The sequence below is a fragment of the Phyllobates terribilis genome, unplaced genomic scaffold (genome assembly GCF_046119375.1).
Source record: "Phyllobates terribilis strain yellow unplaced genomic scaffold, ASM4611937v1 Scaffold_2__4_contigs__length_985480577, whole genome shotgun sequence".
Lineage (NCBI taxonomy): Eukaryota > Metazoa > Chordata > Amphibia > Anura > Dendrobatidae > Phyllobates > Phyllobates terribilis.
Window position 1 is genome coordinate 931285974 of NW_027362762.1, and position 15070 is coordinate 931301043.

The 15070-nt window shown below is 43.8% G+C and overlaps 1 protein-coding gene across 5 annotated transcripts in view; it reads left to right on the forward strand.

The window, feature by feature from the left end:
- GRIK1 (glutamate ionotropic receptor kainate type subunit 1) overlaps nucleotides 1–15070 on the forward strand; it is a 481071-nt gene that overhangs the window by 162666 nt on the left and 303335 nt on the right. For all 5 annotated transcript variants that reach the window (XR_012302847.1, XM_073668326.1, XM_073668329.1 and 2 more), the window contains exons 2-3: nucleotides 2046–2213; nucleotides 4655–4912. Coding sequence is in view for 4 of the 5 variants with exons in the window: in XM_073668326.1 (XP_073524427.1) it covers nucleotides 2046–2213; nucleotides 4655–4912 (426 nt within the window). In the remaining variant the exon portion in view is untranslated. The remainder of the gene's footprint in view (nucleotides 1–2045; nucleotides 2214–4654; nucleotides 4913–15070) is intronic.

The following is a 15070-nucleotide window of genomic DNA, read 5'->3' on the forward strand; positions in this document are numbered from 1 at the left end:
TAGCAGCCTTCAGCTCGTCTGCATTGTTGGGTCTGGGGTCTCTCATCTTCCTCTTGACAATACCCCATAGATTCTCTATAATAGATTCTCTATGGGGTTAAGGTCAGGCGAGTTTGCAAGCACAGTGATATTGTTGTGTGTAAACCAGGTATTGGTACTTTTGGCAGTGTGGACAGGGACCAAGTCCTGCTGGAGAATGACATTTCCATCTCCAAAAAGCTTGTCGGCAGATGGAAGTATGAAGGGCTCTAAAATGTCCTTGTAGACGGCTGCGCTGACTTTGGTCTTGCTAAAACACAGTGGACCTACACCAGCAGATGACATGGCTCCCCAAACCATCACTGATTGTGGAAACTTCACACTAGACTTCCAGCAGCTTGGATTGTGGCCTCTCCACTCTTCCTCCAGACTCTGGGACCTTGTGGAGTGTGTCAATGACTGCCTTCTGGACATCTGTCAAGTCAGCAGTCTTCCCCATGATTGTGGAGCCTACTGAAACAGACTAAGGGACCTTTTTAAATGCTTAGGAAGCCTTTGCAGGTGTTTTTTGTTAATTATTCTAATTTACTGAGATAATGACTTTTGTGTTTTCATTGGCTGTAAGCCATAATCATCAACATCAACAGAAATAAACTCTTGAAATAAGATCACTCTGTTTGTAATGACTCTGTATAATATAGGAGTTTCACTTTTTGTATTGAAGAACTGAAATGAATTCACTTTTTGATGATATTCTAATTTTGTGAGAAGCACCTGTAGATATCTGTCTTCCTACCTATATCCAAAATATGGAGGCAGCCTCCAAAATCAGATGATGAGAAATCAGATTTTAATCAGCCCATGTAACGTTTCGGTTCGAAATAACAATGCATTCCTTAAGCCTGAGAAGGGATTGAGAATGGCTCTGTTATTTCAAGCCGAAACGTTACATGGGCTGATTAAAATCTGATTTCTCATCATCTGATTTTGGAGGCTGCCCCCATTTTTTGGATTTGTATTCAAGAGGCTTTGGTAATAAATTTGTGGTCTTTGCACCCATTTTTGCATGAAAAGTAATTATTTATTTCTTTCTTCCTATTCTTTCTTCTCTTTACTTTTTCTTTTCTTCATTTCTTCCTTCTCTTGCTTTCTTTTTCTTTTTTTCTCTTTCTTTTTTCTTTCTTTTCTTTCTTTCTTTCTTTCTTTTTTCTTTCTTTTATTTCTTTCTTTCTTTCCTTCTTTCTTTCCTTCTTTCTTTCCTTCTTTCTTCCTTCCTCCCTTCCTTCCTTCTCTTTTTTCTTTTCTTTCTTTTTTCTTTTTCTTTCTTTTCTTTCCTTCCCCAAAGTTTCCATGTTCTTTACAGGGGTTATCCCACAAATTAAAAAAAATTCTTGACTATTACACATTATTTTAACCATGTCAATAAAAAAACCCACAACTCTTTAGTGTAAGTTTCCCCCCTTTTAGCCTTTTCCTTCGCTCCTGTGCAGTTCTGCTCTCTTCCCTTTCTGTGGGTGGCAGCAGTCCGTCTCCTAGGAGTGCACTGCCGTCTCCTGATAACTCCTCGTCTTCTGTCTTCCTCCCTCCTTCTGCAGAGAAGATCTTCCTTCACACGTGACCCCAGTGATCCCAGTAATTAATAGTTAATGTCCCATCGATCTATAACCCCCTTGTTACATCTGACTTCATAGCTCCATTTCTCCTTTCATTTCCACATAGTGTCAGCCTCGTCCGAACACTACGCAGCACAAGCATGGCCAGAGCAGGGACGCCACTGAGCATGTGCGTCCACCCTTATAGGTTAACCATCATCCCAGCCACAGGAGAATCAGCAGAGGGCGCTGCTACATATGAAAATGTCATGTATATATAAAACCACACACTATTTTTAATGGATGTATATTGCACATATATTTCTTTTGACGTTCTCTATTGAGTTTTGAATAAACAATTTCCATCGTACAATCCCTTTAAATCTGGTATTCGTCCATTTGCCTTTTATCTGTGCTGCTTGTAAGTACATTTACTGCATTTCTAATGGTATTTTTTTTATTTTTTGATTACAGGAGGGATTTTCGAGACACAGGAAAATGAGCCAGTCAATGTGGAAGAACTAGCCTTCAAGTTTGCGGTGACCAATATCAATAGGAACCGGACGCTGATGCCCAACACCACACTAACCTACGACATCCAGAGAATCAACCTGTTTGACAGCTTTGAAGCCTCCAGAAGAGGTACGTCTACTGACCGGTTATAATGGAGCCCACCTGAAGACCCTTCAAAGATGTGCCGGGCGCCTTCATTCTCCACCAGCCATTTTTTAAAACCTCTTCTGGGGGAAAAAAAATGCTCAAAAACCTCATCATGTAAACAGCAAATTGGATATCCCATAGAAATGAATAGGAAGAGTTTTCCAAGCAGTTTAGGGCTCTGTGCACACCACGTCTTTTTAAACTCTGATGAACCCGACAAGTTTTTCACTTCAGGAAAGTCTGGAGTTTTTTCTCCTGGAGCGTCTTTTGTTTGTTTTTTTTGGTTGTTTCCTGGGGTTTTTTTCTGATGTTCTTTTAGAGGATTTTCGAATGATTGTTGTAATGTTTCTTTTACTGTCATTTTGTGTTTCACTCCATTGAATAATAAAAAAAAATTATAGCAGTTTTTTAATGTAAAAATGATGCCAAAACTCTTCAAAAAACATCCGTTCATCTACTGGGCATCTTTTTCAGTTTTCCCATTGACTTGTATTGTAAAGTACAGCGCGTCGAATGGCCAAAGAATTTTTAGAAGCCTGAAGCACGTAGCCTTGGAGTGGTTTTTAAGCAAGATTATCAAAATCCTCCTAAAAAATATTCAGAGTGAACATAGTCTAAGATTGTCCTAGATAGTAGGGACTTTGTTACAGGATACTCATCAGGTCACAGTTCCTAAAGTAATCTCTTATACTAACAGCTGACTTAGGTTGTGTTCACACTGAGATTTTTGGCAGAGTTTTTGTAGCAGAAACTCTCCAATCATAACTTGTGTTTTTTTAAGAGTTTCTGCGGTGAAATCTCAGTGTGAACACTCCCGTAAAGTCGTTTTCTCAGACCTTTTGTACTGGACCGGACCACATAGTGCTGCAGAACCAGTCACAACCATGTGCACTGGACATTAGACTAAGCCATTAGTATCAGATTGTGGGGGTCGACCTCCTTACAACCCCTATTGATCAGTCGACAGAAGAGGGTTCAGTGCTCATATGAATGCCAAAATCCTTCATTATTTATCCGGCATGAGCAGGTACATTTAGTAATACCTGTGCCTGGTTCTGTAGCTATATGCTACATGTACTGTATGTATGCTAGCTACAGTATGTATGAGACTAAGATGTGATACCAGGCTCCACCATTGCCAAATATAGTATGTATGGCGTTGTGTCTAGTAAACCATAAAAGGACTGAGGACTCTGCACCTCAGCCTCTTTAGTAAGCTGATTGATGGACATATTTAAAGTTTGAACCCCATTGGTCTGTTAATGATGACCTATCTTAAAAACCCCATACACATTACATAGCTGTCGGCCAATAGATTGTTTGCCTGACAGCTGACTCCCCCATACACAGAAAAGGTCCCACTGATATCGATGGGTTCAGCCGACTTTAGCCTATTGTGCCGGGGGGTCCCTAAGGATGGCCATCAGTACAGAAGTACATGAAAACTCCTTTAACTGTGGTGTGGCACATGGCGACAACTAAAATCAGGAGTGAAATATCGGAAGTGTTTTCACCGTGAAAATCTGCAGGAGTGTAGTAAGGTGAGGTAGATGTATAGTAGATATGTATAGCCACCGGTGGTCAAAAAAGAGAGAAAATGTGGTATATTGTCTTTTTAAATTTAATGGGGATGTCCAATTTATCTTTATTTGAACAGATGTGTTGGGGACATGATTTTGTGGCACTTACTAATATATAAGTATTACAGGTTCTCCTCCTTCACAGACTGCACAGCTCCGCTGTCCATATGATGGCGGCTGATTGAGGAACATGTGACCAGTCCGGTCCATTAGTTCTCAGCTTTATTTTGTACTCACATTGTGACTTAACTTGAAACTTGTGGGCCCCAATGCAAAACGTCCAACAAGACCCCAGACAACCATTGATCTTCTCATATGAGACAAAGGGATCTTTTGCCCACCTGGCTCCAGGGCTGCGGGTGTAACTTCAAACCAATCACCCCCTATAATTATGCCCCTGCCTGTGGTCCTCCATCAGGTCGGTGGTTGCAGTTTTGCAACAGCTGGGGGGCTACAAGTTGCAGATCACTATTCCAGTAGTAAAAAAAATATTAAAGTTTTCCACTTTTATCAAAGTAGACCCCAAATGCTTACAGGCATATAAAATAACAAAGTCAAATGGTATTTACCCTCCCCCGCTCCAGCAGCTCTGCCTATGTGAACCGCTGTGTTCAGTGATTGGCTGCAGCGGTGATGCGCGCTGCTGACATGACATTACCATTGCAGCCAAAACACAAACTCCGAAGCAGTGGCGGGGAGCTGAGCGCTATCTAGCTTAGATACAGTATTTTACATGCCTGCAAGAGTTTGGGGTCTGCTTTGCTAAAAGTGGAAAACCCCTTTAATATTTGAAAACATAATGGATTGTGTTCTCACTTACGTCCTGCCGTTTCTCTCCTGCAGCCTGTGACCAGCTTGCTCTCGGGGTGGCGGCATTGTTTGGACCATCTCACAGCTCCTCGGTCAGCGCAGTCCAGTCTATCTGCAACGCTCTGGAGGTTCCTCACATCCAGACCCGATGGAAGCATCCGTCAGTGGACAACAAAGACACGTTCTTCATCAATCTCCACCCAGATTATGCTGCAATCAGCCGGGCGGTGCTGGACCTCGTCCTACACTACAGCTGGAAGACGGTGACGGTGGTGTATGAGGACAGTACAGGTAGGATCACCAGTGATGTCAACACCTTCATGATGTCCTACAGGGATGGATGTAATGTGATGGTTTGGTCATTTTCAACCACGATAGTGGTTGCCCAATTTTCGAGACAATTTTTTTTTTCCAACTTGGGCCTTAAATACATGCAATTAGGTGAGTTAGCTAAGCTTTAGGGGGATATAACTTTTTTTTTTTTATTCCCCATCTAAGTCAAAACAGTCGACCATGGTGCACTGCCCAAACTCTTCTTTCAGCCTCATTAAGGGGCGTGGGAAGATTTTTTCTTTTAATTAAAGAAAGCAAATAAAAGTATGTGCGGACCATAAAAGCTTGAAGAAAACAAGAAAAGAAACAAAGTATAAGAGAGGTCATCAATTAATGGAAGAAATAAGCCAATTCACAGTCCCCAGATCTTAATCCTGTAGACCAGTAGTGGGCAATTAATTTTTCCAAGGGGCCACATGCGATACTGTGACTGTTGTGGAGGGCCACATGAACTGGCCAAATGTAATTCTGCTCATTATTATTGTTTCATATTAATTTTAACTACTTAATATTGAGGAGAATAAAGTATGGTGTCTCACTGCTACTATTAATACATGTTACCGTAGGGTTTATTGTAAACTGTATTCTTACCCATAGGAGCGAATCAACACCATATAATTTACCGCCTTTTATACTGTTTATATAAAGCAGTTACTCATATGCTCCTGTTATGCAGCCCTTGTGCCTTGATCAACAGCTCCCAACACAATATGATGCCCCCACAGTCCCCGCACACAGTATGATGTCCCCATAGTCCCCGCACACAATATGATGCCACCACACAGCCCTTAAAACAGTAAGATCCCCTCTCATACAGTATGATCTCTCCACAAAGACCCCTAGACAGTATTATGTCTTGTTTCAACGCAGCCCCCTTACACAGTATTATGTCCCCACACTGCCCCCTGTGCAGTATGAAGTCCTCCATGCACAGTATGGCCCCCCATGCACAGTATGATGTTCCCCACACAGACCACATGCACAGTATAATATCCACCACACAGACCCCCCATGTGCAGAATAATGTTCCTCGACACAAACCCCATGCAAAGTATGATGTTCCCCACACAGACCCCATATGTGCTATGTTGTCCCCCACACAGTCTGTATGCGCAGTATGATATCCACCCCACAGACCCCATGCGCACAATGATGTCCTCCGACACAGAACCCATGCACAGAATGATGTTTCCCACACAGACCCCATGGTCAGTAAGATGTAAAAAAAAAAACTACTCGCCTCACCCCGTTCCCTCACAGCTCCAGTCTGCGCTGTACACTGAGACACAGCTGACGCGATGTAGTGATGTCATCGTACCTACGCGCTCTCAGAAGCACAAGCTTAATGATGGAAGAGGGAGCAGTTTGCTTTTCTATAATTGATTTCTCTGCTATCCTAATCCTGAGGATAAAGATACCAGTGAAAGTGAGAAGACAGGTGGAGAGCGGTCGCGTGGGGTGAGGTGCCACTACATAAAGCCCCTTGGCTGTCCCGGTCTGCGGGCCACACCAAAACAGCCAAAGGGCCACATGTGGCCCGCACTTTGTGCACGTCTGCTTTAGAGCATTTTTGGGACAAGGTGTAATGGGCTCCTCAAAAATTGTCAGAACCTTCAACTATGAGAAGCGATCCTGTCCTCATGGGCCAGTATTCCTGCAGAACAAATTTCTACATGAGCTCCGATGCGCTACTAGATGGGTGTCTCTAATAAAGTGGCCATTCGGTGTATGATGGCCGGCATGTACTATATTCAGGCCCCCACCTGACTGATGAACATGAAGGTTCAATAGGTAGAATAAATATATACGGTGATGCCAAAAACAACGAAGAAGAAGCTCATGAATATGTTGACATTGATCAATAGCGGCTCGGTGCGCGGGTTCAGAGTATAAACAGGTCATGCGTGATCGATAAGGGTGCAATGATTGGTCAGGCCCTGATTTCCATTGCTTTGTTGGGTGTTCAATACAATGAGCTACGTCTGTATGAAAGAGAATGGATCTAGAAGAATCCGGCAGAGGCCTCATTGTCTCCTAATGATATTCCAGTGTATTGTGCTCCATATTGATAAGAGAGGGTTAACGGTTCACAGCCGAGCACTGGAAGCTGCAGATAACCTCAGCGACCGGCGCTAAGAATACATCTAATGAAGTTAAAATGCCCCCCAGGATCCTATTAATGTTGGTCTTTTATGTGGCGACCTCCCTTCAGAGCCGCTTCTCGATGTGCTCTCGTCCTTATCGCGGAGGAGCCGGGTCATTACAGAAAGCACAACTGTTTATTGAATTACGTAGACTGAGATTAATGGGGGATTACTGTGCGAATCCCAGAATCTGGGGGCTGAGCGCAGCTCTGGTTATAGACTTCATATATAATGCACCGTAGGGTAGGAACTAATTATCCTTTTGGATTAATTTAATCTTCTGGCATCTACTTTATAAAAGGAGGTGTCCACTGCTATATTTTATTGTATAAATGTGTCCCTGGTGGTCCCAGAATAATTGGGCCGCTAGGCCACTCCTGTGCACCGCTGCCTTGCTTCATTTTTCCAGCTGGGGATGTCAGGTGATCGAGGCAACTAATCAGCAGCCACTGATTGACTGCAGCGGTAACGTTCCTTCTGAGCTGGATGAAACGCTCTTCTTGCCCTCTCTTCTGCCTCAACTGAAACATGACTGTTGGAACCAATCAGAGGAAGCAAGGAGACCGGCGGGGGACATGGGAAAAGTTACAGAGGAATGGCGACGTCTTGTGTAAGTATTTAGCCTTTTTTATTTTAGGATGACTATAGGCTTATTTTTTTTAAATTAAAACATAGTTGTGGACAACCCCCTTAAGGGTTTGGCTTTTTGTAATTTTTGTAAGGCATAACTCCATTCCCGCTGAAGCCAGGTATGAAGCCAGGTAAGGAAGTGGGGCAGAACCTTGGAGATCAGTGATTAAGGACACAGTGGGAGATCCACACCTAAATCTGCAGCAGCAAAGTGGATTTTGTGGCAGAAATGCTGTGGATTTAGTAAAGCATGTTTCAATCTTGGCGTTGCAGATTGACATGCTGCCAATTTTAAATCCATGGCGCCGCTGTGGATGAGACTTTATAAAAAGTACAAAAAATCCAGATAGAAAATGCAGTGTGTATCCGACTCGTGTGCAGATGCCTTAAAGGCTGAAACGTAACTTGCTCCACTCCACTAGGACTATGGCCCTGATTCATCAAGACCGGCAATGTTCACGCTGGCCTTGATGAAGAGGCATGTGGGAGTCAGACGCGCCTGATTCATTAAGAGGCACACATCTCTTAAAAGGGATGTCCACTACTTGGACTACCCCTTCTCAATCCTTATATTTCCCCCCAGTAAAATAGCAACACATATACTCACCTCAGGTGCCGGAGCCATTCCAGCAGTGTTGGCACTGACTCTCCCTGGGCTCTCGTGACTTTATGTCACATAATCCCTGTGGTCAATCACCACTGGCTTCACTCTGCTCGTTTGGACAAAACAAGTCATCTAAGAAAGTGAGAGAACAGCCAGAGCTCTCACTTCTTCCAGATGTCAATTACGTCCATAGGAGGAGAGAGTGAAGACAGCGTTGATTGGCCACAAGGATCGCGTGACATAACAATGTCACGAGAGCCCAGGGAGAGCCACTGCCGACACCGCTGGACCATTACTGGCATCTAAGGTGAATATATGTGGTGTTATTTTACTGGAGGGAGGGGGGTAAACATAGGGAGTCAGAAGGGGGTGCCCGAGTAGTGGACAACCCCTTTAATGAATCAGGAGCATCTGACGAGTGGTGTGCATTTGCCATAAATCATGGACTGGAATAAGATTTCTGCCATAGGCCACTACTCATCATGAATTAGACAAGCTGTGATGTCATTCCCCGTCCCACACCACCTTTGCCCATTTTGGCTCAGCTGGGTGAAACTGCCGTGAAATTGCCAAAAGTCAACAAATTTTTGCACAAACGGCTTTTTAAAGCAATTTACGACAGTATTCTGGAATAATCGCTATGTTTCGGGGCCCTTAATATGGAAACACTCAAATTTAGTAAACTCCACCCCTGCAGGCGTTTCCCTACATTAATAAAGTAAACTGACCTGTGGTGTGTATCTATCCTGTGGATTTTCACCACGGATTTAACCCTTTGCATGGCATAGAGTGAAACTGGGGCAAATCCATAGCCAAATCTCCAACAAATCTGCACATTTTAATACCTGAAAGGGGTTTTTAACAATTGATGGCCCCTTCTTGGGACCCTCACCTTGGGTACCCCCCATGGATTCAGCCTCCTGAAATAGTTAATGCCATTATACTGCACATTGGAAGCTCAGAGGACACGGCCGCTCCCCCACATGACCTGATCCATGTACATTATCATACCACAGCTCTATTACATGCCGACTAGCTGGGGGGCATTGCTCTCACCAAACAGAACATGACAGCGGGGTCTAATGGAAATTCACTTATGTCACATTTCAGTCAGATAGTAAAGTGAACTGGAGCACAAGATCTGATTATAGCACAGCGACAAGAATGGTGGCATCACTTGACAGGGCGGTGATGCTCCACACACCGGACGGGACGGTGATGCTCCACGCACCGGATGGGACGGTGATGCTCCACACACCCCCAGTGTGTGGTGTCCAGTTATTTGTTTCCCTAATCTATGGAATGCAGACGGTTGTTTATTCCCCCAGTCTATGGTGTCCAGTTGTTTATTCCCCCAGTCTATCGTATTCAGTTGTTTATTCCCCCAGTCTATGGTATCCAGTTGTTTATTCCCCCAGTTTATGGTGTCCAGTTGTTTATTCCCCCAGTCTATGGTGTCCAGTTGTTTATTCCCCCAGTCTATGGTGTCCAGTTGTTTATTCCCCCAGTCTATGGTATCCAGTTGTTTATTCCCCAGTCTATGGTATCCAGTTGTTTATTCCCCAGTCTATGGTATCCAGTTGTTTATTCCCCAGTCTATGGTATCCAGTTGTTTATTCCCCCAGTCTATGGTATCCAGTTGTTTATTCCCCAGTCTATGGTGTCCAGTTGTTTATTCCCCCAGTCTATGGTGTCCAGTTGTTTATTCCCCCAGTCTATGGTGTCCAGTTGTTTATTCCCCCAGTCTATGGTGTCCAGTTGTTTATTCCCCAGTCTATGGTATCCAGTTGTTTATTCCGAAAGTCTATGGTATCCAGTTGTTTATTCCCAAGTCTATGGTATCCAGTTGTTTATTCCCCCAGTATATGGTGTCCAGTTGTTTATTCCCCCAGTCTATGGTGTCCAGTTGTTTATTCCCCAGTCTATGGTATCCAGTTGTTTATTCTCCAGTCTATGGTGTCCAGTTCTTTGTTCTGCCCGTATCTGGTGTCCAATTGTTTGTTCCGCCCATCTATGGTGACCAGTTATTTATTCCCCAGTCTATGGTGTCCAGTTGTTTGTTCCACCCATCTGTGGTGTCCAGTTATTTATTCCCCCAGTCTATGGTGTCCAGTTGTTTATTCCCCCAGTCTATGGTGTCCAGTTGTTTATTCCCCAGTCTATGGTATCCAGTTGTTTATTCCCCAGTCTATGGTGTCCAGTTCTTTGTTCCGCCCGTATCTGGTGTCCAATTGTTTGTTCCGCCCGTCTATGGTGACCAGTTATTTATTCCCCAGTCTATGGTGTCCAGTTGTTTGTTCCACCCATCTGTGGTGTCCAGTTATTTATTCCCCCAGTCTATGGTGTCCAGTTGTTTATTCCCCCAGTCTATGGTGTCCAGTTGTTTATTCCCCAGTCTATGGTATCCAGTTGTTTATTCCCCAGTCTATGGTGTCCAGTTGTTTGTTCCCCCCGTCTCTGGTGTCCAATTGTTTGTTCCACCCGTCTCTGGTGTCCAGTTATTTATTCCCCCAGTCTATGGTGTCCAATTGTTTGTTCCACCCATCTCTGGTGTCCAGTTATTTATTTCCCCAGTCTATGGTGTCCAGTTGTTTGTTCCGCCCGTCTCTGGTGTCCAGTTATTTATTCCCCCAGTATATGGTGTCCATTTGTTTGTTTCCACAGTCTATGGCGTCCATTTGTTTGTTTCCCAGTCTATGGTGTCCAGTTGTTTGCTTCCCCAGTCTATGGTGTCTATTTGTTTGTTTCCCCAGTCTATGGTGTCCATTTGTTTGTTTCCCCAGTCTATGGTGTCCAGTTGTTTGCTTCCCCAGTCTATGGTGTCCAGTTGTTTGTTTCCTCAGTCTATGGTGTCCAATTGTTTGTTGCGCCCGTCTCTGGGGTCCAGCTATTTATTCCCCCAGTCTATGGTGTCCAATTGTTTGTTCCGCCTGTCTCTGGTGTCTAGTTGTTTGTTTCCCCAGTCCATGGTGTCCAGTAATTTTATTCTGTCATTGAATAGTGCAGTCCGTTGTGTCCTGGATTGCTGTACTTGTTGCACAGTAATTTCCTGACCTCGGTCCATGGAGTCCTTCTTCTCCCAGTGCACCATGTTCCCTTCTGTACGTTCTTGTCCTTATCACCCTGGTTCACAAGTATTTTATATTTACAATCATCCTTTTACCAGTTTTAAAACATTTTTTCCTTTCATTACAACAAATCCACTTGTTCTTCCAGTCTCGAGTACAAATGGTTCCATTAAAATGATTTCAGCATGAAGTAATGACATAGCCCTGGTAGACCGGTGGATTGTTTAATCATGTCAGGACTTTTGCTATTAGTAAGATGGCAAGACGAATACATTCAGCAAAATCAGAATGCATTTAAGATAATGGAAAAGGCAGACTTTCAAAAACTATTTTAAAAGTTGCATTGACTTATTTACTAATCTACAGTCAGCATTTTATACCAGATACCGCTCCACTGCTCAGAAAAATGTTATTTCTGATGAGATGGAGGTCAGCTGCTTTACATTCCTGCCATCGGGGCACGCTGCGAAAATCACATCAGCAGAAAATCATTGCAAAGTATAATGGGCAGGGTTCAGCCTTAGCATTAAATATATGTTCTGCCTATAAGCTTAAAGACTGAAAACACGGAATGACACAATAAGCCAAGATTACTAGGTGGTAGAATACACTTGGAGGTTGCAGTTTCGTGAAAGGCATTGTACTTGTACGTTGCTGGTTGTCCACTTTTGGGATATTTTTTTTTTTACTTATGTGAATGTGTTTTGTGCACCGCTTGCCTTCTAAATCCTCTTTTTTAACACTGTCTATTGCTGGATTAAAAATGAGTTAACTGAGAATCTGTCCCTCAGTCCGCTATGACAGTCTGACTGGGAATTTGTTGCTTTTTTATCTTTGTTACTCATTTCTCTGTCTTTTTCTGAGCTCCTCTCAGCTGATTTATGACCTCATCAAAGTTGAATGTTCAAGGAAACAAAGAACCTGCAAAAGTGAAATGGTGCAAAAATTTTAATGAAACCCAATTGCAAAAATTATTTTTAGCCCCAAATACATCCATTTCATTAACAAAAAATAAAAATATCCCCAATGATTTATGAGCATTTCTTCTCCAAGGCTGAAGACTGCACACTACTCCGCTGGTCCACTAAGAATAGGCTGGACCTTGGAGTGCCTGTCAACTTTGGGAAGTGGTGTCTTGGGAAGTTTCTGTCTTCCCCTGCCCATTCTACTAGTTGTATCTTGCAGGGCTGCACCAGGAACTTCATGTTTTTCTGCTAAGTTCCTTCCAAGGTCCTTGTGACCACAAAATCATTACCTTTTTATGGAATTAACAACCCTCAACTACAAATGTGCTTCACATCTAACTAATTGCGTCCAAAGAGTAGAGTACCGAACCACAGGGTGGCCTCACGTTCTCACACATGGCACTTTCAGTCTTCTGGGTCAAAACTGAACTCAATGGGACCCAACATTCAGTTTTTTTTTAGGAACCTTGTCACTTACCCCAGCCACCAGCCCATCATCTTTGTCACAATGGACAACGTCTAGGCCTAAGATTACATAGGCCATTGGTAGGTTCCCTAGAAACCTGAGACATTCTACCCCCACTCTCAAATATGTGGAGCTAAAACAATGCCCTCTAAGAGATGTCTTTATCTTCTTTCAGTACCACTCCGGAGCAAAGCTTCAGTGCCACATTGCCCACACCTATATATGTCCTGCAGACAAGGCATGGTGGCCTTACTATGTAACATGGACCCCCAGAGATGACCAAACATGGTGCACAAGGTGCTCAGATGCTAAATCAAAACACGGCACAACACAGTAGGCGCACAAACATGGTCTGTTTCACACATAAGTACGTTGCCTTCATGGTTGTTGTCCTACGATGCCACAACAACCACTTCATCACAAGCTTATGTCTCTGTAGCTGCAGATTTCTTTACAAACTCCCTCTTTATCAGACCCTTATTTTCTAAGCTCCTCTGTTCTTCCAGTCCAGTTATTTTCTCCAACTAGAGTCTTCTGCCTTCCATGGGCTTTTTCCACACACTCGCTTACTTCCAGGTTGCAGCTCTTTATTTAATCTCCTTGACCTAGACCCTACTACAGCAGAGTCATCTAGGGGTAAAAGTGTATAACAGTGGTATAAACTCCGTCTTATGAACCCTGTATGATGGCATGTAGAGTCCCACTGTGTCCAAATTAGGGACCCATGAGCACTCCATAAAGCTTTATGTTACTTCTGAAGTCAATGCTTCTACAGGGAAAATAGTTCTACATCACAGCATATGGATCTGGATCTGTCCATGCAAATGAGACCTAACTTTGTAAAACTTAGGCTCCTAGTTTGTAGGCTTCCATGTCTACAGTGTACCGATATTTGGAAGTGTTCCTATTTGCCAGTCAACAAGCTTCCTATAACAGGACCATGCGCTTTGGACAACACCTTTTTGATCACAGCTTTAATCATCAGGACAAGCAAGTATTTGATTCTCCTACAGCGCCTCCTCAGGTAAAAATGAAGCATTGCAACAATTCACAATGAATTCACTTTGCTATTATTATTATTATTATTTTTTATTATTATAGCGCCATTTATTCCATGGCGCTTTACATTTGAAAAAGGGGTATACATAGCAAAAACAATTACAATAATCTTGAACACAATGTGACAGCGACTGGTACAGGAGGAGCGAGGACCCTGCCCGTGAGGGCTCACAATCTACAAGGGATGGGTGAGGATACAGTAGGTGAGGGTAGAGCTGGTCGTGCAGCACAATGGTGGAGCGGTGGTTACTGCAGGTTGTAGGCTTGTCGGAAGAGGTGGGTCTTCAGGCTTCTTTTGAAGGTTTCCACAGTTGACGAGAGTCTGATGTGTTGGGGTAGAGAGTTCCAGAGTAGAGGGGAAGCACTGGAGAAATCTTGAATGCGATTGTGGGAGGAGGAGATAAGAGGGGAGTAGAGAAGCAGATCTTGTGAGGATCGGAGGTTGCGTGTAGGTATGTACCGGGAGACTAGGTCAGAGATATATGGAGGAGAAAGGTTGTGAATGGCTTTGTATGCCAGGGTTAGGGTTTTGAACTGGAGTCTCTGAGCAATGGGGAGCCAGTGAAGAGATTGACAAGAGAGGAGAGGCCAGGGAATAGCGGGGGGTCAGCTGGATTAGTCGGGCAGCAGAGTTTAGGATGGATTGGAGGGGTGCGAGAGTGTTGAAAGGGAGGCCACAGAGCAGGAGGTTGCAGTAGTCGAGGCTGGAGATGATGAGGGCGTGCACTAGTGTTTTTGTTTGCAGATTCATTGTTGAGGAATGTGCGGATCTGAGAGATATTTTTGAGTTGGAGTCGGCAGAAAGTGGAAAGGGCTTGGATATGTGGTTTGAAGGAGAGTTCAGAGTCAAGGGTTACCCCAAGGCAGCGAGCTTGAGGGACTGGGGAGAGTGGACAGCCATTGACGTTGATAGATAGGTCAGTTGGGGGGGTTGAATGAGATGGCGGAAAGATGATGAATTCTGTTTTGTCCATGTTAAGTTTTAGAAATCTAGCCGAGAAGAAGGATGAAATAACGGACTGACATTGTGGGATTTTGGTTAGTAAGGAGGTGATATCGGGTCCAGAGAGGTAGAGCTGTGTGTCATCAGCATAGAGGTGATAATGAAAGCCATGAGACTCTATGAGCTGTCCCAGGCCCAAGGTGTAGATGGAGAAGAGTAGGGGTCCCAGAACTGAAC